The sequence below is a fragment of the Megalobrama amblycephala genome, linkage group LG9 (assembly GCF_018812025.1).
Source record: "Megalobrama amblycephala isolate DHTTF-2021 linkage group LG9, ASM1881202v1, whole genome shotgun sequence".
Classification (NCBI taxonomy): Eukaryota; Metazoa; Chordata; class Actinopteri; order Cypriniformes; family Xenocyprididae; genus Megalobrama; species Megalobrama amblycephala.
This window is the reverse complement of record NC_063052.1, coordinates 14,251,312-14,275,896: the sequence shown is the minus strand read 5'-3', so window position 1 is coordinate 14,275,896 and position 24,585 is coordinate 14,251,312. Positions and strand designations below refer to the sequence as shown.

Sequence of the window (24,585 nt, the reverse complement as noted above, 5' to 3'; positions counted from 1 at the left end):
GTTTGAAATTATCTTAGTTGTGTAGTTCTTAAAAAATGAAACAAATCAAGCAGGGATACTTACTTGTCAAGCAGAAATGTGGCTGACTCTGCATCGGTTTTTAATCCTTTCAGGACACGTAGCTCCCTCCACCTTGGAAAAGCCGCTCCGATATTTACCCTCGTTTTATTTCGGACTCTATCTAATTCTTTCTTTTTGGCTTTTTTATCGTCGTCATCTGTCTTTTTCCTTTTACCCGTCTTTATTTTATGAGCAGGTGCCACTCGAGGAATTGGCAGTTTGGATTGTTTGTCCGGCATAAGCAAAGCTGCGGCACACCGGTAATCTTGAATTTGAACGCCTGTACGCGCTGGCGCTGTGCATGAGAGCGCGCACACGAGCTTGATTGACACTGCTAAGACACTCCTCCTGGCTCTGATTGGTTGTTTCTTACCGGGAGCGGTGTATTTCTGCAAATGGCAATAGGACCACTGGGAGGAGCCAGAGGAGCTTGATTTTTTCACAGATTATCTGTCTCATATTCTACTGTCAAGACATAATGACAGGTTTAAAAATATGTAAAAATACATTTTTACAAAAGTTACCTACTGCAGCTTTAAGTGACATTTTGGAACCAGAATCAAAACCATCCATCCGTCCATCCATCCATCCATCCATCCATCCATCCATGGACTGGTTTTGTATGTAGCTTATATAACCACACTTGCTTTGTGTTCACACATTGTTCAAAACAACCAGTTTCACACTGTTTAATGTTCCCATTCATTGTTATTTGTTTGTTGCATGATTCAAGTGTTGGGCATGAAGACAGCATAGTCTACTGCAATTTAACTCACTCTCCTTTCACTCTCAGTTGCTCTCATTCAGCCTCCGATAATCTCTTCTGCTCAAAGTCTCCTCCCTCACGGTGTGGGGCCTTCTTGAAGACTGAGGCTTTGCACATCAAATTCATTAGTTCTGATTGGTTCGTTAGAAGCCAAGCCAGCTCTCTAATGACCAGTTTAATGAATATTCAAACAGCCTTTCTGGCTCTATGTCCAGTTCTGGCTGTTACACCCTCATTGCTGAGAATGAAAGTACAAAGCCAAGTTGTTTAACAGCTTGCAAGCTTGGCCAGCATGTCTGATGTCACGGCAATGAATCTACATAAACTGTGGTTGCCCATGCTTGTGAATTGCATCAGTAAACTCTGTGGTAAGAGTTTTATCTATAATGTTATAATCTCTTATAAAAATTAAAGTTGTGTCATCATTTACTCACCTTCATGTCATTCCAAACCAGTATGACTTACTTTCTTCTCAATTTATCAGTTTTCCAAGCGTCATGGGCTATAAAAATATATTATAAAACGCAAAAGGAGACATTTTGAACAATCTGCTTGTTGCTTTTTTTCATGCAGTAACAACAGTGAATAGAACTTTCAGGCTTCAAAAAGCATGCAAAAGTATCCTAAAATAATTATAAATGTAGTTCTGTCATGACAACTCTCTGAGACTTTGGTATGGTAATGGGTATGACAATGTTAATATTTTTGGTCTTGGTGGAATAGATCTGCTACGCTGCTGCTGCAAAACAAGTAAGACATGCTTCTGCTGTACAATATAGCATACATGAATTACCTGTAGCAGATCTATACAGGTGGAGCTGGGGAAGGTGGAGGGTTTCTGAAAGCATGCTGAAAACTGCTACAGCAAATGCTAACAAAGTATTTGAAGGTTGAGCAGCGAGCTCATTGGCTAGTGATACAGAAGAAACCAGTCAGCAGTGCCTTATAGAGATTGATTTGATTGCAAGCAAGTGGGAACTTTCAGCCTGTAACATCTAGAGTTTCATGACAGAACTTTTCATATCACTTGTGCACTATATTCCAAGTCATATAATTGTTTTGTGTGAGAAACAAACTAAAATTTAAGTCTTAACAAATTCAGTCTGTTCATTATACAAAGTTATCATATGGTTTCAGATGATTTTGGAAAATATCGATGGATCACTTTTACTACTTTCAAGATGTTTTATTGTCATTTTGGAGCCTGATAACTGCTCATTCACTTTCATTATAGGGTTAGTTCGCCCAAAAATGAAATTAATTCATTATTTACTCATCCTTATGTCGTTCCACACCCGTAAGACCTTCGCTCATCTTCGGAACACAAATTAAGATATTTTGATGAAATCCGAGAGGTTTTTTTATCCTCCATTGAAAGCAACAAAATTACCACATTCAAGTTCTTGAAAAGTAGTAAAAACACTGTTAAAATAGTTGAACCTTAATATTATGAAGCGGCAAGAATACATTTTGTGCACAAAAAACAAAACAAAAATAATGACTTTTTTCAACAAATTCGTCTCTACTGTCAGTCTGCTATGCTATTTATATTGCAGTGCTTCCAGATTCTATGTTCGAACATTGGCTCAGTATTGGCCGGCCCCTACGTCAGCATCACACGCATGTTTGCTGCTCATGTGATCAAAGCTGGCAAATACTGAGCCAGCATTCAGACGTAAACATGGAAGCTCTGCGATATAAATAGCGTAGCAGAATGACAGGGGAGAGACGAATTTGTTCAATAAATTCATTATTTTTGTTTTGTTTTTGCACACAAATGTATTCTCGTCACTTCACAATATTAAGGCTGAACCACTGCAGTCACGTTGACTATTTTAACAATGTTTTTACTGCTTTTCTGGACATTTCATAATTTCATTGCTTTCAATGGATTTCATCAGAATATCTTAATTTGTGTTCTGAAGATGAACAAAGTTCTTTCTGGTGTGGAACGACATGAGGGTAGGTAATTAAAGACAGCATTTTTTAAAAAGTAATTCATAGATGTTTGTGTTGACATCGGGGTGAGTAAATAATGAATTTGTATTTTTGGTGAGCTCTTAACAAGCATTGCTTTTTGTTGTTGTATCTTGCCTTGTGTTAACCAGTGTAGAGGGACTGTACCAGTGTCTCCGCTGCTCTGAGAGTTTGGGAGGATTTAAACACACTGAACAATAGCCAAGTCTCCTTGGTAACAATGGCGAAAACTGAAATAATAGCAAACAAATGAAAAGGCAGCAAGGAGCAGTGGGTGTACAAGCATGTAGAATGCGATCTGTTGGGACCAATTTTACTAGTAACAATAGGAACCTAAAGCACATAAACATTGACTGTTCCAGGCCTCTAAGCAGCAGCCTTGAGAAATTGCAGTGTTGACACATAAAGATTCTGTTTTCATCATTTGCGAGAGTGCACGTACACTACCGTTTGAAAAGTTTGGGGGCGGTAGGATTTTTAAAATATATTTGAAGCCCACTTAAGCTCGATTAGGACTGCTCATGTAAGCGTACAAATTGTCACACACTCTGCTGTGCATCATTTATGTGGTTACTGTACATTAGCATTGGTTAAAACGCTTCCCTGGTACATGCAAAGTGCTCTACGTGTGTGGAAAAAAGCAAATGAAAAGGCTAAAAAAATGAAATCCTAGCAAAGCGCTGCACCATAGGTTAATGCGGTAATATCGCTTAACCTCAGTAAACTGTTACATTTAATGTTTGGGCTGCGCTTCACACTCTGTTAAAGAATACTTAGCATTAACTCTCTCTGCTGTAATGCAGTCCATTGACTTTGATGAATCTTTTTAATATCAGTTTAATACCCTTTCTCGTTGAATCAAAGCATAGGCGCTGAACAAATGCGTGGTGAAAGTCACTGTGTAATTATGATTGATTCCATATGACATTTGAATCCTTTAGCGGAAACGCTGTTTAGTCACATCAATAGGTCAATGGCTAGTTGAAGAAAGACACGGTCGGTCCAAATGAAAAGCTTCTTAGAGACCAAAACATCCCTAAACCGGTTTGCAAAGCCTCCATAATTCCTCTCAGTGCAATGAAACAGTGACTGTGACTGTTAGAAACACAATAGGATGTGGATCTTGTTCCACCATCAGCAAAGGGACTCCGGTCGTTTATCAAAAGTTTCCCGTTCGAAGTGTGTTTTCTGCAATAAACTCAGCAGCATCGCATTACTTGACATTCATCAAAAATTAATGCAGCAGCGTTGCCGTTGTTTGCGATATCAGGGTCTGCGTACACGCACTCATTTACCTTTGAAATGTGCTTCCATTTAATGTGGCGGCCTTGTCTACTGAGTTACGCGTGCTGTCGTATTCTCGACAGCACAGCCGCCGATACGCCTCTAAATTTCATTTCTCGCGCAGGGTCGGTCAAGGTCTCGGGAGCAGTGAGACTTGTCGTATCAGCCAGGCTTTATAAATAAAGAAAGAACGGGCCCAGAGGATAAAAGATAAAACAAACTCTTTGATGAAAAATTATTTCTCGTCTGCTGGTTGTAATGTGAAATACTGAACACGTTTGTTTTATTTAAATCGGAGCCCAGATGCAGGAGCAGCTGAATCAAAGCGTTCCTCCTGAACAGAGAGCGATTTCTTTGAATGCAGGCCTTCATTTCTGAAGTGAAACTTTTCACACCCACTAGCTGGATGTGTGTTGCGAGGGCTACTGTAGACTCTGCTGGAGATAGCCCTTCCTTCCACTTTAGATATAATTATTCCATCAATTTGACAAGCCCAAAGGGTCTGGGGTATATTTAGGTTTCTTTCTGATTGCCGAGGCACTGGTTTTCTCACCAGCACATGGGTAATTAAGGGGCAATTTTCTTTAATTGACATATTCAAATTAATTATGGATTGGGAACGTATAATAACTTCTGGCTGGCGATGCGAAGTGGACAGCATCAACTTTTTTCTTTTTTACCTGAGTCATTTTTAATTGAAATATGCAAGAAGATATGCAAAATGCTGTTTAACTACTGTACAGTATGTAATATTTAGTGAATATAATTATGAATATAATAAAAATATTCTATCCATCCATCCATCCATCCATCCATCATCTATCTATCTATCTATCTATCTATCTATCTATCTATCTATCGTTCATTTGTTCATTCTGTCTATTGTTCTGTCCATCATTCTATCTATCTATTGTTCATTCGTTCGCTCGTTCTGTCTATCGTTCTATTGTTCTAACTATCATTCCATCCATCCATCGTTCATTCGTTCGTTCGTTTGTTAATTATGAATGATAGTTGATCTATCTATCTATTCATCCATCCATCCATCCATCCATCCATCGTTCTGTCTATCGTTCTATCTATCGTTCTATCTATCGTTCTATCTATCATTCATCCATTCGTTCTGTCTATCGTTCTATCGTTATGTAATTCTATCTATCTATCTATCTATCTATCCATCCATCCATCGTTCGTTCATTCATTCTGTCTATCGTTCTGTCCATCATTCTATCTATCTATTGTTCATTCGTTCGTTCGTTCTGTCTATCGTTCGTTCGTTCTGTCGTTATGTAATTCTATCTATCTATCTATCTATCTATCTATCTATCTATCTATCATCGTTCTATCTATCGTTCTATTGTTCTATCTATCTATCTATCTATCTATCTATCTATCTATCGTTCTATTGTTCTATCTATCATTCTATCTATCGTTCTATCTATCGTTCTATCGTTCTATCGTTATGTCATTCTATCTATCTATCTATCTATCTATCTATCTATCTATCTATCTATCTATCATCGTTCTATCTATCGTTCTATTGTTCTATCTATCGTTCTATCTATCGTTCTATCGTTCTATCGTTATGTCATTCTATCTATCTATCTATCTATCTATCTATCTATCATCGTTCTATCTATCGTTCTATCGTTATGTCATTCTATCTATCTATCTATCTATCTATCTATCTATCTATCTATCATCGTTCTATCTATTGTTCTATTGTTCTATCTATCGTTCTATTGTTCTATCTATCGTTCTATTGTTCTATCTATCATTCTATCTATCGTTCTTTCTATCGTTCTATCGTTATGTCATTCTATCTATCTATCTATCTATCTATCTATCGATCTATCTATCATTCTATCGATCTATCGTTCTATCGTTCTGTCTATCTATGTATTGTTCTATCGATCTATTGATCTATCGTTCAATCTATGTATCACTATCTATCTATTGTTCTATCATTCAATATATCATTCTGTCATTCTATCTATCTATCTATCTATCTATCTATCTATCTATCTATCTATCTATCTATCTATCTATCTATCCATCCATCCATCCATCCATCGTTCGTTTGTTCGTTCTGTCTATCGTTCTATCTATCTATCGTTCATTCGTTCGTTCTGTCTATCATTCTATCGTTCTAACTATCATTCCATCCATCCATCCATCCATCCATCCATCCATCCATCATTCATTTGTTCGTTTGTTTGTTAATTATGGATTGGGAACGTATAATAACTTCTGGCTGGCGATGCGAAGTGGACAGCATCAACTTTTTTCTTTTTTACCTGAGTCATTTTGAATTTAAATATGCAAGAAGATATGCAAAATGCTGTTTAACTACTGAATAGTATGTAATATTTAGTGAATATAATTATAAATATAATAAAAATATCTATCTATCTATCTATCCATCCATCCATCCATCCATCCATCTATCTATCTATCTATCTATATAACATCCTTATCTTATAATAAATATAATAAAACAATAGATAAACATTTTATAAGTCAATATATATTGTTAAAATAGGTCAGACACAAATGTTTTACCATAATCTGTGTAAAAGTCTCTTGCAAAGTTTTCAAACATACAGGATCTCCTCAGACTTACAATAGAAACAAGGAAAAGCTTTTCTGATAATACAACACATGGCAACAGTTGGATTGGTGAGCAGTATTTTAAGTTGGGGCTTAGTGAGGGTCAATTTCTCTTATTCTGTCAAAGTTCTTTCTTGTCAAAGAAAGACAATTCTTTCCTCTTCTCCTGTCTATCACATCTGGCTTTTAATGCCGTTGTCTCTCCTAACAGCGGCGGATCTATGGCTTTTCCCACAGGAGGGTGAGGAAGAATTGATGGGTGTGATGTTAAAGCCCTGACACTTTTAGGTATTCAACAAGACATTAGTCAGGCAGTGAACTCACCCCAGACTGCCATCATTACTTCTTCTTAGAGCTCTTTTCTGTGGAGTGGAGGGGGAGACGATCTAGAAACAGTGCTGTGCCTCAGCAGATCTTACAGTGCCACACATCATTGTCAACCGCTGCTACCAACCTACAAATCTGTGAGTTTCTGAGCATGAACACTACAGCATTTAGTGCTGGGAATGATGAATGACGCCTTCTTTTGTCCTCACGCTCTTTCCTTTTATCTCACATCTTCTCTTTCTGGATTTTTATCCTGATAGTCAACATTAGGATCACACACTAGAAGAATGTCATTTCATTTATGGTCAATCAATAATTAAATTCATATTCCTTGCATGTAGGCTGTATGATTTAATCTAAAATATTGTGCTTGCAAGGGAAGCCGTTCTATCTATCTATCTATCTATCTATCTATCTATCTATCTATCTATCTATCTATCTATCTATCTATCTATCTATCTATCTATCTATCTATCTATCTATCTATCGTTATGTCATTCTATCTATCTAGCTAGCTAGCTATCTATTGATCATTTTATCTATCATTCTATTGTTCTATCTATCATTCTATCCATCCATCCATCCATCCATCCATCGTTCGTTTGTTCGTTCGTTTGTTCGTTCTGTCTATCATTCTATCCATTGTTCTATCTATCTATCTATCTATCTATCTATCTATCTATCTATCTATCTATCTATCTATCTATCTATCGTTCATTCGTTCTATCGTTCATTCGTTTGTTCTGTCTATCGTTCTATCATTCCATCCATCTATCCATTCGTCCATCGTTCATTCGTTTGTTAATTATGGATTATCTATCTATCTATCTATCTATCTATCTATCTATCTATCTAACAATCTATTGTTCTATCTATCATTCTATCTATCTATCATCATTCTATCTATCTTTCTATCGAACTATCGTTCTATGTATCATTCTATCTATCTATCTATCTATCTATCTATCTATCTATCTATCTATCTATCTATCTATCTATCTATCTATCTAACTGTTGTTCTATCTATCTATCTATCTATCTATCTATCTATCTATCTATCTATCTATCTATCTATCTATCTATCTATCTATCTATCGTTCATTCGTTCTATCGTTCATTCGTTTGTTCTGTCTATCGTTCTATCATTCCATCCATCTATCCATTCGTCCATCGTTCATTCGTTTGTTAATTATGGATTATCTATCTATCTATCTATCTATCTATCTATCTATCTATCTATCTATCTATCTATCTATCTATCTATCTATCTATCTATCTATCTATCTATCTAACAATCTATTGTTCTATCTATCATTCTATCTATCTATCATCATTCTATCTATCTTTCTATCGATCTATCGTTCTATGTATCATTCTATCTATCTATCTATCTAACTGTTGTTCTATCTATCTATCTATCTATCTATCTATCGTTCATTCGTTCTATCGTTCTTTCGTTTGTTCTGTCTATCGTTCTATCATTCCATCCATCTATCCATTCGTCCATCGTTCATTCGTTTGTTAATTATGGATTATCTATCTATCTATCTATCTATCTATCTATCTATCTATCTATCTATCTATCTATCTATCTATCTATCTATCTATCTATCTATCTATCTATCTATCTATCTATCTAACAATCTATTGTTCTATCTATCATTCTATCTATCTATCATCATTCTATCTATCTTTCTATCGATCTATCGTTCTATGTATCATTCTATCTATCTATCTATCTAACTGTTGTTCTATCTATCTATCTATCTATCTATCTATCTATCTATCTATCGTTCATTCGTTCTATCGTTCATTCGTTTGTTCTGTCTATCGTTCTATCATTCCATCCATCTATCCATTCGTCCATCGTTCATTCGTTTGTTAATTATGGATTATCTATCTATCTATCTATCTATCTATCTATCTATCTATCTATCTATCTATCTAACAATCTATTGTTCTATCTATCATTCTATCTATCTATCATCATTCTATCTATCTTTCTATCGATCTATCGTTCTATGTATCATTCTATCTATCTATCTATCTAACTGTTGTTCTATATATCTATCAGTGTTGGGTAAGTTACTCAAAAAAAGTAATCCACTACAAATTACAAATTACTACATTAAAATTGTAATTTGATTACATTACTGATTACTGCATGTAAAAAGTAATCAGATTACTAATTACTTTACATTCAAGTTACTTTGAAACCTACAAAAATACGCAACAAACTGAAACTCATAGTTCTTTCTGTAATTTCATATTGACTGAAAAATATTACAGAAGTATGAAAACAGCAACTTGACTTAAAAATATTTCGTTAATCATCTATAGGTAGCTTATTCATTCAAATGCAATCATAACAGTCGCCTGAGGGCGCTCAACGACCACGTCATCTGTGAGTGTGAGATTCTAACAAACTAAAAATAACTTATAAATATATGAAATATAAATTAATAAATATATGAAATATTGTACACTTGTTAATGTTTATTTTTGTTTGCCGTTTTTTTTTTTTAAATAGTATTTAATGATTATGAACACATATTAAGCATGACAAACCATTCAGTCGATTAAACTACAAAGCTGGCAGGTATGTATGATTACAAAATAAAGTCATCAAGATTATTATTAATATTATTTTATAAAATAACATGTAGGATAAAAGTAGGCCTAGTTTTATCACGTGTTGAGCAGTTATAGTCTACATCAGCCTCCGAATTTACTCACTTCATTTTGTTCACTCTTTGCAGATATAGTGCACTCAGATGACATACACTATATAGGGATTAGTGAATCGGAGAACGAGTGAGCGATTTCGGACACAGCTTAAACATTCCTTGCTGTGTGTAGCATGTATGTGTGTGGTATCTTACAGTTTGTCTCAGTCGCTTTGGTACATTTCTCGAATCAAACTCACAATTTGCAAAACAGTAAGTGCATTTCTCAAAACAATTTGTACAAATAGCAAAACACCATGGATAACCTGCAAAAGCCACTCTCTTACTCAAAATCCTTAGTTCATCTCTCAAAAGTAAATATCTGTGTCAATGAACATGTCAGTGCCATCAGAATGACAAGTCCTTGTGTCATTGTGTACGGATAAGACAGTCAAATTGTTTAGTCATGTTCTCAATATAACAGTTCACTCTGGAGGGACGTTCTGATGGAAACTATGGCTAAAGTTTTGATGACAATTATTGTCAATTATAAGTTACATCTTAGTGTATGTGTGAGTGTAATTGCAAGAGAATGGAAAAGATTCAAATTTACTCTCTTACTGTTTGTACTGTATTTTATTGACAGAACATGTCATTGAGTCATTGAGTCATGTCGTTATTGAGTCATGTCATGTCGTCAACATTCACCTGGGAGCAATTTACCAATTCAGGACAGATTTAGAAAAAAGTCTAATGGAAATATAGAAAGTATAGAAATATGCTTGACATATTATGATAACTTGTTCAACCATTTTGCATGTAAAGACTTATGCTATGAGCTTGTGCCTAAATGTTGTGGGGGGTGAGACTATTCAACAGAGACCCAATATAATACATTTTGATCAACATGACATAAGCAACTGATAATGTAGGAAACAACAGAGAATTGTACATAATCATTTGCATGGATGTACCAAAGCATTTGCAACTTGTTCAAAGAAATGAGAAACTGCTTTTTTGATGTGCACAAGTGACACAATAATGTGAGAACTGAACAGGTAGTTTTGAGAATTTCAATTCTGATCTGAGAAATGTACCAAAGCGACTGAGAAAAACTGTAACTGTGTTTATGTTTGTATGTAACTGCATTAAAGACAGGAAAAAAATGCTGAAAACATTTATAATAACATTTGAAAACAGTATTGTTCAGAAGTTACCTTCTCTCCCGATCCTGAACAAATCGCCTAAAAATCCAATCTAGCTTGTTTAGGAGGTTGGACCGCGCTCGTCTTGGGAGCGGGTATTCTCCTCCACGCGTTCTCCGGTGATTCATAATGACGCATCCGCGCCAAACGTGATTTCTTTAGAAATGCACTTTACCTAATTTTTTTTTTCTTGTAACGCAAGTAACGTAATTTTATTGACATCAGTAACTGTAATCAAATTACATAAATTTAAAATGTAATGCGTTACACTACTGCGTTATCAGGAAAAGTAATTAGACTACAGTAACTATGTAAGGCGTTATACCCAACTCTGATATCTATTGTTCTATCGTTCTATCTATCGTTTTTCTATTCTATCTATCTATGAGGACAAAATGAGATTTATATGATTTACAGAAATTATTAGATTCATTAACATGCATTTTTTTATTATTATTTGCAATCAGTAAAAAATAAATGTTGAATCTAAATGGGAAAAAAAAACTGAAAAAAGGTAGTTTAAATTGACAGAAAATAAATCTAATGCAACCCCACAGTGCACACTGAGAATCTGGGTCCTATTCACATGGTCACATTCATTATTTTAATTAAATATATTTTATAGTTAACTGTAAAAATGACTGTGAGTGTATACTTTTAAGTTCACACTATTTTATCTTTCAGTTTGCCATGTTCAGCCTCAGTCTTCTGCTAATGAATCTGAATGGCAGGTGTGACAGAGCTGATGCCCTCCATCATGCACGTGTCCCCCAGATATGATGGATAAGAGCCTGAAGGGCCTGGAGCTCATGCAGCGCTGCTTCTGACGGGTGCGCTCATTGCTCTCGCCCAGCAGTACATCCAAAGAGCAGGGTGTGGGGCCACAGGGAGTGACGACATACAATAAATAACAAGCTGAGAAACTCTTTAATACCTTGAAGGCGAGCTGTGCTCGTGACTTAATGAAGTGTGCAAATGAGGTCACTTTTCTAGTCATAAGAATAACCCATCTTGAGCCTCAGGCCTGGATTGATGCATTGCATCTCCTCAAATGACCATAAGCTTTTGTAAAGCAGATGTTTTTGTATCTCATTGCTGAATGCCCTTGGAACTTGTTTTGCTTTGGTGTGGTGCTTTGAGAACAAGCACAGAAAAAGTAAGGGTGATACTTGGCATTGACTCATCTTTTACTTTTATGTCTTATCAGCGTCTTTTGATAACCATGCAAAGGCAAAACTCTGTGCACATTTTGTTGAGTTATGGCTAAACTTATGTTTTGTGAACTTCTGATATTAAATAATCAAAATTTTAATTTTCAGTGTTAGCATATTTTCTGCATGCTGCCTTAGTCCCTTGCTCAAACGTGAAATATTGCTCTGTGAATTTATTACATTTTATTTTATATTAATAAATGTTATTTTAATATTATATTTTATTTTATTTAAAGGGGTCATACTTTTTAATTTTTTTATTATATTTTATTTTATTATTATTCCATTTTACTTTTTTATTTTATTTTATTTTATTTTATTTTATTTCATTTTATTTTATTTTATTTTAGTCTAGTCAAGGTTTCTTGCACCAAAATATATCATACTCATATATATCATACTCTGTCTAACCCTTTAAACAGGCATTTTTTGGAACTTTACCTTTAAGACTTCTGTGCAAATGCCCTCTGTTATGATTGATTTACATCTTTGCATGTAAAATAGAAACAATCTGTGCTTATTTTGGTGTACTGTTTATTGCATACTACTGCATATAGTAGGGAAGTAGTCAATTTCAGACGCAGCGAATGCTTGTGAGATGTACGTTTTCTGCCAGGTTCAGTATAGTTGGTGTTGCCCCATTCTTCAGTAACAGCCTCATTGCATATTCACAAAATAACATGTGCTGAAATGCACCGCACAAACTGTTACGGTTGGACTGAAATGATCAGAGAACATGCTAAAAATAAACATCTGCTCTGAGCCAGAAACAACACAACGTTTAACCAACTTCTAGATTGTTAACTGGAATAATAGCATCGTCTTTTGGTGTTTTGTAATAATAGAATGTTTTACTTCTTGCACCGGGCCAGCCCAAGTTGCTGGACATCAAATAGACGTGTCGGCATATGTTCTGTATTCACGTCTTTTGAATGAGTCGTTGATTCCGCTTAATTTCAACAGATGGTCTTTTTGGACTGAGAGGGTTTTTCAGTTTTGAAACTTGCATATGTTTATGTATCAAGCTATTTTATTTCAACGGGGAATTTCTATTTTTAAAAGGACCCTTTTAAGTTTAAATATAAAAATGTAGCCTACAACTTAAAGATGGCAAGAGGCAAGTTGTGAACTAGAGAGTTACAATGAGTCTCAATTGTGTCCTTCATCTAGTGCTCCAGAGAGAGCAATTAGTGAACGCTGAGTGACTTTGGATTAAAAATGTTGGCTAAATGACAGTGTAACTAATCATATAGTGCTTCTAATATTGCCGAGGCTAATGTACAGTTCAAACGGTCTGGTATACAATGCACATTAACTGTTTATGAATTCTAATTGAATGCCTGCACATGTCCAGTTGCATTGAGCCAATCTGGTATTTAAGGGACCTTAACTGGATTTTAATTTGGTGTGTTGAAGGAGGGAGGAAGAAGAAGGTTAGTCTCTTGTACTCAAAGCAGATGAGAAATGTGGATTTGATGAGGTGCAGTCATGATTCATTCTCTGGTGGATTTTCCAGCATCTCCCTCTCTCTCCTGATCCTGTCATTGAGAGACTGCGATGAGTAAAGGTTATATGCTTATGCCTATGACTATATGATTTATCACCCTTTTCCTTTGTTCAGATGGGTGTGGATCTGCAGGACTAATGAGGATGGAGTTCCACTATCTAATTAGTGCTTGAGAGCATGAGGGGGCTAAAAAATTGGATGAATGACTTTGTTGAGTTCTTTCTTAACTTAACATTTTGGCTATTCATAATGCATAGGATGTCTTTTTTTATTTGAAAAGACCATGTGAGATACCTTAGAACCTGTGTGTGTTTCATCAGCTAAACCCTACACTGTAAAAAAAAAAAAAAAAAAAAAAAAAAAGTTGGTTTAACTTAAAAAAGTAAGTTGAGCTCACTGAAGTTAATAATTTGAGTTAAAGGGTTAGTTCACCCAAAAATGAAAATTCTGTCATTTATTACTTCCCCTCATGCCGTTCCACACCTGTAAGACCTTCATTCATCTTCGGAATACAAATTAAGATATTTTAGTTGAAATCTGATGGCTCCGTGAGGCCTCCATAGGGAGCAATGACATTTCCTCTCTCAAGATCCATAAAGGTACTAAAAAACATATTTAAATCGGTTTATGTGAGTACAGTGGCTCAATATTAATATTACAAAGCAACGAGAACATTTTTGGTGCGCAAAAAAACAAAACAAAATAACGACTTATTTAGTGATGGCCGATTTCAAAACACTGCTTCAGGAAGCTTCGAATAAATGACAGAATTTTCATTTTTTGGTGAACTAACCCTTTAATACAATGAAGGTGATTGGTTTAATCAACAGAAACTCCAAATATTATATTATCTGAACCACATTAATTATTGAAATTGATTTGACAACAATGTTGTGATAACAAATCATGAAAATAATTTTTCACAGTGCATGTTATGGGGACAAAATGATGGTAATGTCTGGTATCCTTGTCCTTTTGGGAACATTTTTTGGTCTCCAAGAGGAAAATATCTTATAAATCAAACTAAGTGATGTTTCATTATTTCAAAAATCATTATGTTTATGGAATGCCCCCATAAAACATGAAACACGTTTTATATGTTTCTGTGTTTGGTAGGTTTAGGTTTAGGGGTTGGGTTAGGTGATAGAAAATATCTTTACCTGATGTAAAATCAGTGGAAGTCAATGCAATGTCCTCACTAATATAGTGAAACAAACGTGTGTGTGTGTGTGTGTGTGTGTTTCAGGCACGTGGGAAGTGGAGAGAGAGAGGGAACGCTGAGCGTCTGCACACTTCTAAGAATGAAATTTGACTGGATGTTCAGCCTGTAGATGGCAGGAGTGTCCTTCTACAGTGCAATCACCCAGTCTTAGATCTCACATTCACTGCCAAGTTTCTTACAAAGATGCCTTTCGTAGGAAATAATTATGATTATAATACTAATGCTAGACTTTTATAAGATTATGTTGGCCTCAAGAATTTCAAGAAAATAGTTATTCACACAAGGACCCAAGAACTCAATAAAATTGCATTATGAACACCTCTACAGCATGTTGGACTGAATGAAACATGGAATAGTTCTTACAGCAGTCTTTAGATGATGAATGTCTTTCCATCATTATGTTAACATTTAAGCAGTAAACTGTATCTGTGCATGTCCAATGGATTGTTTTGATGAGAAATTGACTAATTTCACATTTAAAAATAAAAAGGCATGCAAATGAAACATTTGCATGCATGCACTAGTGCCAAAATACTTTATTTTCAATGATCTTTGCTGGGGAATAAAAACATCTTGCCTAAACTGGTTTGCTGGTCTCAGCTGGTTTACCCTGGCCTCCCAGCCTGATAATGCTGGATTTCATCTCATTTAAATGCTTAAAACATCTTTAAAACCATCCAACATACCAGCTTGCCCATATTAGGAGACCAGCAAACCATCTCAGACTGTTTTCTTTTTCTCCCCCCTCAGCAGTGCTTTCATTAATTTACTCATAAATGCATCTCGACACTAAATGTTTTATTTGTGCAATTATGAAACAGTGAGATCACACACACTGAATAGCAGTGAATAGTAGTCGGTGAGCGAGATCACAGCGCAGAGAGTTTGGCCCCTTTTGGCGAGATGGTTGAGTCCTCGTCAAGGTTGCTGTGGGATCCCAGCATCACCGTTCACTTCGAGCCACACCGCGATCCGCTCCGCTTCTGGCTGAGGGAAAGAACAACTACCTTCATGTGAACATGAACATAGATGACACAGAGGGGCACAGCGTCAGATCAACGGGATTCCTGACCGTTTTCAAGAGAGGATGTATTAGATGTGGTCCGGTGGACTCCCAAGCAAAGAAAATGGGGATTAAAACTGGAGTTACATTTTGGAATCTGATATTTTTTATGATGGTCACATGCGTGCGAGGTAAGTCGACAGTCTCGAGGAGTTATTCCGAGGTTCTGCACCAATGTATATGGATGGGAACGAGCTTGGAGTGGATGTAGGGAGAGGAGAGCCAACCGTGCAGCAGAATGCTTGAGAATAAAAGCGCATTTACTCAATGCAGGCATTGAGCGAGGACTCAATAAATATTCTTGCAGTATGCTCGAGCGGATACGTGAGTTGCTTGTGGTCATTAAATGATGGATCACAAAGTCAGAGAGTAATTTTATCCGAGCTGTTTTAGATATTAACACCATGCAGGGTGGTTTCATGTATATAAGAAGCAGCTAATTACTGGATCTCAAATGAACGCGTGTTATGAGTGCTTATTTTCGGGTAACGCAGCTCGATTGGTTGGGGTATGGAAAGAAAATCACGATTCCTTTAGGTGTACTAGGTATACATCCAACAAAATGCACCATTGACACATGTTTTAGTATATAAGTAGCCAAGAACTGGCTGGATAACGTAAGATTTCACCAGTGTACCATCACACACAGCATCTCGCGATGGGATTGACGCGTCTGGACGCCTATTGATCAGCCCTGATTTGGGGAATTTAACTGTTGCACGCCGTCTCAATATACACCATGATCGCATATATAAGGTTTGAAACATCCTCGGCGTTTTCATTGGGTTTAATTGGAGGAGGCTTGGTGTGAGCTCTCATCTATCTGTGGAAAATGAAATATATAGGATAGAGAAGTTTTGGAAACGTGCAGAATGTTTTATCTTGGGTTTCTGGGTTTTTTTTTTTAAAAAAAAAACCTTTGCAGTTTGATTGAATTTAGTAGGGTGGAGGCAAACCCCTGGGCAGCACTTCTGCCTGATGTATCTTGGTCATTACCACCTGCCTAGCATTTTAATTCGCATCGAGCTGATTCATCTGATGCTAAACGTTTTATAGTAATAGTAGCTATACCGCCACCTCAAATACAAATATAGTCATTTTAACTGATTGTTTTATAGATATAAACATTTAAGCTGTTAACACTTTGATTATTATTCTATATCAGTACTATATTTGATGTTTTAGCCAATCAAGTATGACGTCACGCGGGGTGAATAGGTACTGAAAAGGGCTTGATGTGTTGGAGACGTGGATAAGCAGCAGTACCGGTGTCCGTAAAGTGTGCGAGGTGCAGTCTTGTTGGCTGATAACCCGTCGCGTGGTGGCAGTGTGACGAGATCCTGAGGATAATTAATGCGAGCTAGACCTCATATCACTGCCTTACTGCTGGAGAGAAGAGAGAGAGAGAGCGCGCGCTATCCAGTGAGTCATTCTGACGTACAGTTGTTTGATGTACTTAAATAAATTAACACTTAGCATGAAGACACATTAGACCTTAATTAATAAATAAGAAATCTTAAACCAGCCTATAATGGTTTGCTGGTCTTATAGGTGGTTTAAGTTTGAACTGGTTGGCGTGCCCAAACTCCCTTTGAAACCAGTCCATCACGACCTGGGAAACCATTTTAGGCATGTTCCCCCGGCAGGGATGTGGACTGTAGATATATGCTTCTTGGTTTAACATCAGCAGGCCTTAGGACTAAACTTAATTATGCACATTTATTTCTACTGGTGCTGAATTAAAAATTTGCCGACCTAGAGGCCAATTGCTCCACAGGAGTCCAGCCCAGGTGGTAGATTTGGATATAAACGTGCTTCATCTCTACTCATTTCTTGCAGCAAAGACACCTTTTCTGAGTATTTGTGTTTTAGTACTTTTATGCATACTGTTCAGGTGAAATAGTTCGACATTAAGAGGCCTTGAGTTTGAATAAAGATACTGTGTATGGGCCATATCAATTCTAACATTTAAATTCTGTACAGACATTTTTTGCTTTTTAGGATCTACCATTGACAACTTAAAATCTTTGTTTGCAGCTTAAACAAAATGAAGTGAAAGTGAAGGAATAAATGGACCGGCTGTCGAATAATGGAAGCATTTTGTTCTCATTAACAGAGCAGTCTAGTACATAATTTCAAAGTTGTGTTTATTTCCATATGTAATTTCACAAAACAGCAATGCTCTTTCAGTTTGTTTATTCTGAAAGGCTGCTTAATAAATCACAATTTATTGGGGAAAACTAATATATGAGTCTAAGGCTGCTGTGACGTCACTAAAAACCCTACCATACTGGGTTAAAAACACCCCAAGTTGGGTTGAAAATGGACAAACCCAACATTTAGGTTGTTTTGACCCAGCGGTTGGGTTAAATGTTTGCCCAACCTGCTGAGTAGTTTTATTTAACCCAACTATTGTTTAAAAATGACTGTATTGCTTGATTAAAATGAACCCAAAGTATGTTGGAAATTAGTTTAATGAATAATGATTAAACAATAAACATTTATTAAATTGCTTATTAATAAATGTTCACCTTTTAAATATTATTGTTGCCTCTAGTAATTATGTGTCTGATTTTTAATTTCCAACCTATTTTTGGTCCATTTTAAGCCAGCTATATAGTCATTTTTAAACAATAGTTAAACAATAAAACTGCAAACATTTAACCCAACCGCTGGGTTTGTCCATTTTCAACGCAACTTGAGTTGTTTTTTAACCCAGCATTTTTTAGAGTGTAGTTTGCGTGGCTTTATCAACAGCCACTTCAATCTCACTTATCTCGAATTAGTTGCCATAAACTGACCACAGGTCACTAGCTAGAAGCCAAATATGTCTACTCAGTGGTTAACATACAGACCCACTGGAGGACAAGTCCCGAGGGGACAGATTAATAGCTGGAAGAGGCATCATACTTGGGATCAGTGCCCTATCTTATAAGTGTAAAATCCTGCATGTTACAGTTTGCCGCTGTGTAACACTGCCTCGTCTGAAAGAGGCTTTTAATCTCCATGAGCAAAGCATGGCTGTTGAAGAGCCAGGTGCAGAGCAGGGTCATTAAAGGCTCCAGATGTCTGCAGTCAAATAGATTTTAGGAACTCCTCTCCTACAAACAGCATGTTTAAGGTTGTTTTTGTGAGTATGAACCGCTTACAGGATGATTTCTTGCAGCCGCTTGCATGCGTGAGGCTTGTCATGTAACATTTCTGTAGTGTCCCCTGTCAGTTGACTAATGGCACACTGCCCTCAGGTTAGAATTATGTCTCGTGGGAAATTGAGTAACCTTGATAATATGGATCCAATTAGATGGTTTCTGTTTGTCGGTGGACATGTGAAATGAACATAAAGGGTCATGAATACCACATCTGAAAGAGGGTATGTTAAACCGAAATTGTTCTTCTGCTGCAGACCATACTGTTGCTACTTGGATATGCATCACCTTTTCTCCCGCCCTGAGCAGAATCGATCGGGGGTTGGAGTGATTCTCTCACAGTAACAAAGCTTTGCATGGATGCTCAGTGGATCACGTATAGTTTTCCCTGGACTATCCTCTGTTCTTCTCCTTAATAGCTCCTGGTGATCAGCGTTGCATTAGTCATGCACAAATACTCGCACCTACTTTGGTCTCTTGACTTGTACTTGACAACATCTGAAGTGTTAAACAGCTTCTAGTACAAAAAAGATACTGACAGATGGATGGATTTTCAGAAGGGATGATGTTTTAAGAGAAAGGTCTTTGATGTGGGTTTATTTAAAAAGCTAAATATGCAGTGTAAATAGGGTCTAAACAATACAATTTTCCCAAACCTTGCCTTATAAAATGGTGAGTGCATACAGACCATGAATATTTATTACGCTAATGAAATAATAATGAATAATAAACATGATGTCAAACCTGCTAATGTTGAATTAATTTACAAACCCCAAATATTTATTAGCGATATGAAACTGTGGATTCTTTTGCATTATTTTTGATTTAGAAATAATATAATTTTGAAAATATTCATTTTCTGCAGGTTACGTTACATCAGTAGGTGGCAATAAGTGTTTGCATTGTGAGTGACTCATTGAATCATTCAGTCAAACGATTCTGGAATCCATTCTGAAATGAAACAAGTGAATCATTGAATCATTCACTGAACCAATTTGTTCAAAAACACTCAGAAACATTCAGAAATTTTACTGTTGCACAGAAACACAACTAATTGCTCTCTCTCTCTCTCTCTCTCTCTATCTATCATATATATATATATATATATATATATATATATTTACTGTATATATTATATACATACATACATAAGTGTGTGTCTGATTTAGGTGTGAATTAACTGCTGGTTATTCGTTTTGATGACTTAATGTGAGGAATAAAATGGATGGAATGTTGCATTTGCAATTGCCAGCTATTTTATTGCCTTAGGTTTTTCCTTGCGTTTGATGCTTGGCGGTGTGCATGATGTAAGAATGTTTACAAGCATATACCCAGCCTCATTTTGCATTTTAATTATTACCTACGTGTCTAGAGAAATAACCTGAAATCCCTAAAGGTCACACTGCAGAAAAACAACATTTTGGGATACACCATTAAGGAAATTCAGATTCAAGCCAGTCACACAGAATTCCCATGTATTTCATTAGTGAATTATGCATGGGATTGTCAGACGGTGTTAATGTTATTAACTGTGCTTAGCCAAGCCAGGCGTTACCCAGCTACCAAAAATATGTTATAGAAAGGTTTTGCAAATATTCCAATTAACTTATTTCTGAATGTTCTCTGAAAATTCAAAACCTCCAGTTTTTCTTTTATGTGTTATGTGAACATTAAGAGAACATTCCATTTCATCAAATTGCAAATAATATGGAAATGTTACTTTTGAATGTTCTCTAAACATTTTGAAAATATGTAAATTATGTTAGATGAACATCCAAAAGCATTCCATGAATAACGTATAAACAATGTTTTTGTGCTGACATTTTGAGAACATTATTAAAGAGCAAATAACTTTGTATGAACGTTCTATTGAAATAATGTTTGAGAGAACCTTGCCAGAACATTACCACATGATGCATTTCAGTTATAACAACCAAAATGTGTGTGCACATGCAATGCATACTACTATTAGTCCATCGACAAACCAACAGCGTTCATGCCAGGCAGCTTCCATGGTGGTCTTGTAACTTGAGTGTTGGTTATTAGGGGCCAGCAGGGGGCACTAACAATTTCATTAGTGTGATCTATGGTCCTGTTTACCACCTTTTCAGCCATAGCTTGTAATTGAGTGTCAAGGAAGAGAATAACAAACTGGATGATGTTTAGAGTACTGTCACACAATGGTAGGCTACATGAGTGATGGCTGAGTTGCGACCTCACTACTTGTAAAGGGCTTTCAGTGCATGAATTACTTCACAAGTGCACACAAACACACTGTGATTCATACTATGATTTTATGTTGACCCAGAAGAACTGATTTTCTTTAACAGAGGCTATTAAACATTGTATAAAAGCAGTCTCGCTGGATCTCAGCAAGGACTGAATCAATTTCTGTTAGTTGATCCAATATGAAAAATAAACGAAGCACTGTTGCAGCATATACAGCCACATTGAGGTATTTTTCGTGACCTTAGAGGAGTGAAAGGCTTCCAGGGTGACAGCTGTGTTGGAAACATGGTCTGATTGGAGCCCTGTGTCTGTCAGGAAGGCTCAGGTGCAGAGGCGTGGAGCTGTCTGTTTTTGCAACTCATTCTCGCCACTACCTGTTGTGACAGAGTTGCTCAGTCCTTACACACCTATAAACATTCACAAGCACACTTACAAACTGCTACTGCAGGCGCATTGTCAAAAAAGGAGAGAAGAGCGGTGTTCATTTTCATCATGCTGGAATACATCTGTACTGCTGCAGTATTCAGCAGCTGCTTGCTTTTTAGTACTGCTGGGAGAGTGAAGGTTTAAGGAGAGCTGTGTTCAACAGTGGACAGTATTTTTACTCTGATAGAGTACAGCTTACAGAGTAAATAAAGTATTTTCATTTTGGAAAACTTTTACTTTACTACATTCAAAACCGTAGTAGTTTTATCAGGGTTGTGCCCCATTCAGAATTGAACTGAATGCTTTTTAAATTCCAATTAAATTACTGAATTTAAATTAAATTTGACCTCAATTCAAATTAAATTCATGTTCAAACCGGATGCAGATATGCAATATGAAGTTGAATGTAAGGAAAATGTATATACTATTATTCAAAGGTGCCGTAGAACGTCTTTTTAAAAGATGTAATATAAGTCTAAGGTGTCCCCTGAATGTGTCTGTGAAGTTTCAGCTCAAAATACCCCATAGATATTTTTTTATTAATTTCTTTAATTGCCTATTTTGGGCATCATTAAATATGCGCCGATTCAGGCTGCGCGGCCCCTTTAAATCTCGTGCTCCCCTCCCCCGGAGCTCGCGCTTGCCTTAACCAGCATAAACAAAGTTCACACACTAATATAACCCTCAAAATGGATCTTTACAAAGTGTTCGTCATGCAGCATGTCTAATCGCATAAGTATGGCATTTATTTGGATGTTTACATTTGATTCTGAATGAGTTTGATAGTGCTCTGTGGCTAACGGCTAATGCTACACTGTTGGAGAGATTTATAAAGAATGAAGTTGTGTTTATGAATTATACAGACTGCAAGTGTTTAAAAATGAAAATAGCGACAGTTTTGCCTCCGTGAATACAGTAATAAACGATGGTAACTTTAACCACATTTAACAGTACATTAGCAACATGCTAACGAAACATTTAGAAAGGCAATTTACAAATATCACTAAAAATATCATGATATCATGGATCATGTCTGTTATTATTGCTCCATCTGCCATTTTTCGCTGTTGTTCTTGCTTGCTTACCTAGTCTGATGATTCAGCTGTGCACAGATCCAGACGTTAATACTGGCTGCCCTTGTCTAAAGCCTTGAACATGGGCTGGCAAATGCAAATATTGGGGGCGTACATATTAATGATCCCGACTGTTACGTAACAGTCGGTGTTATGTTGAGATTCGCCTGTTCTTCGGAGGTCTTTTAAACAAATGAGATTTATATAAGAAAGAGGAAACAATGGAGTTTTTGAGACTCACTGTATGTCATTTCCATGTACTGAACTCTTGTTATTTAACTATGCCAAGATAAATTCAATTTTTAATTCTAGGGCACCTTTAAAAGTTTAATTTTAAGTCAGATAGCAGTGTTTGTAGCTTGAAAAAGCTTTTGTTTTAAAGTTTAGGCATGGATGGATGGATGGATGGATTGTAACACTTAATTTCCCAAAATGCATTACCTGTGTTAAATTGTTATTCAGTATCTGATTTTTTTTTCTTTAATTTTTTTAGAGAGTATTTTGAGGAAGGGAATAGAGTATATCAAACAGCATAAAAACAATATCCGGTAATCCTTATCAGTACATTTATGTTTGATATTTTCGTACATGCAAAAGTAAATACTCAAGTAGAAATTTAAAAGCAATACTTATACTGGAGTAATATTTGATCAGGGTGCTTGTTCTTTAAAGGGATAGTTCACCCCAAAATGAAAATTTTGTCATCATTTACTCACCCTCATGTTGTTCTTTCTTCTGTTGAACACAAAAGAAGATATTTTAAAGAATGTCAACAACCAGACAGTTGACGGTAGCCACTGACATCCAAAGTATTTTTTTTTTTTTCCGTCTATTCAAACCGTCAACTGTTTGATTACCAACATTCTTTAAAATGTCTTCTTTTGTGTTCAAAAGAAGAAAGAAACTCATACAGGTTGAGTGTGAGTAAATGAAGACAAAATTTTCATTTTGGGGTGAACTATCCCTTTAACTAAATGTATTTCATAACTAACTGGCTATATTCAAAAGCACTGGGGTGACAGACCGTAATTAGACCCAGTAAATCCATGTTTATGTTTGTGTGCGGATGTAGAGTGCTATTTTTACCAAAAGACTGGCAAATTTCCTAGAGATGTTGGATCCTAGACCTCTGCCCTCATCAGAATGTCGATGAACACAGTGCAGAGCCAGGCTTTTATGGGTCAACTTCTGTGAATGAAGAAATGACATCAAAGTCCATTCTGAAGTGCGTTGGCTTGACAGAGAGGAGTCACCGTCCCTCGACGACAGCCAATGGCGATGATTCAGAGGAGGTGGGAGCGTGCGGCGTTATACGATTGACCTTTTGCCTTGTGAATTTGTGTGCAGGTCGCATGCACCGCGGCGTTCTCGTTTGATTCCTTCCGCCTCATTGTTCTCGGGCGAGATGCGTTTAGTACAGTCAGTGATATATTTGCGGCCTCATTGTTTCACAAGGGAGGCTTGTTCGTGACTGCAGCTCATGGTGGGCCTCTTGTTTGAGTTGTCAGTTCGATCTGGGTTCCCTGGAATCGGGGCTGCCTCATGCCGAGAATCTCTGCCAATTTCCTCAAAGCTCATTTACTCTTTTCTCCCTCCAGTTCCCCTCACATATGTTGTTTCCCTTTCATAGACAGCAGATATAAATAATATCTCTTTGAGTTCGCCTTATACCTCTGGAGTGATATTTTTGTAGCGGCCATTAATGGAGGAAGAATGACACGGATACCTGTCGTCGGCCAGAGGACACAGCTGGATGAAGATCTGGACGAGCTTGACCCTTTGACCTTTCGTTCCTGGGCTGCTGGCTACAGCG

The 24,585-nt window shown here is 36.5% G+C and overlaps 1 protein-coding gene across 1 annotated transcript in view; it reads left to right on the top strand.

Moving 5' to 3' along the window:
- Positions 1–15,719: 15,719 nt before the first annotated feature.
- Positions 15,720–24,585, top strand: part of csmd3b (CUB and Sushi multiple domains 3b) — a 521,564-nt gene continuing 512,698 nt past the window's right edge. Inside the window, 1 exon segment of the mRNA XM_048201776.1 lies at positions 15,720–16,029. Coding sequence (XP_048057733.1) covers positions 15,855–16,029 — 175 coding nt within the window. The 5' untranslated portion in view covers positions 15,720–15,854.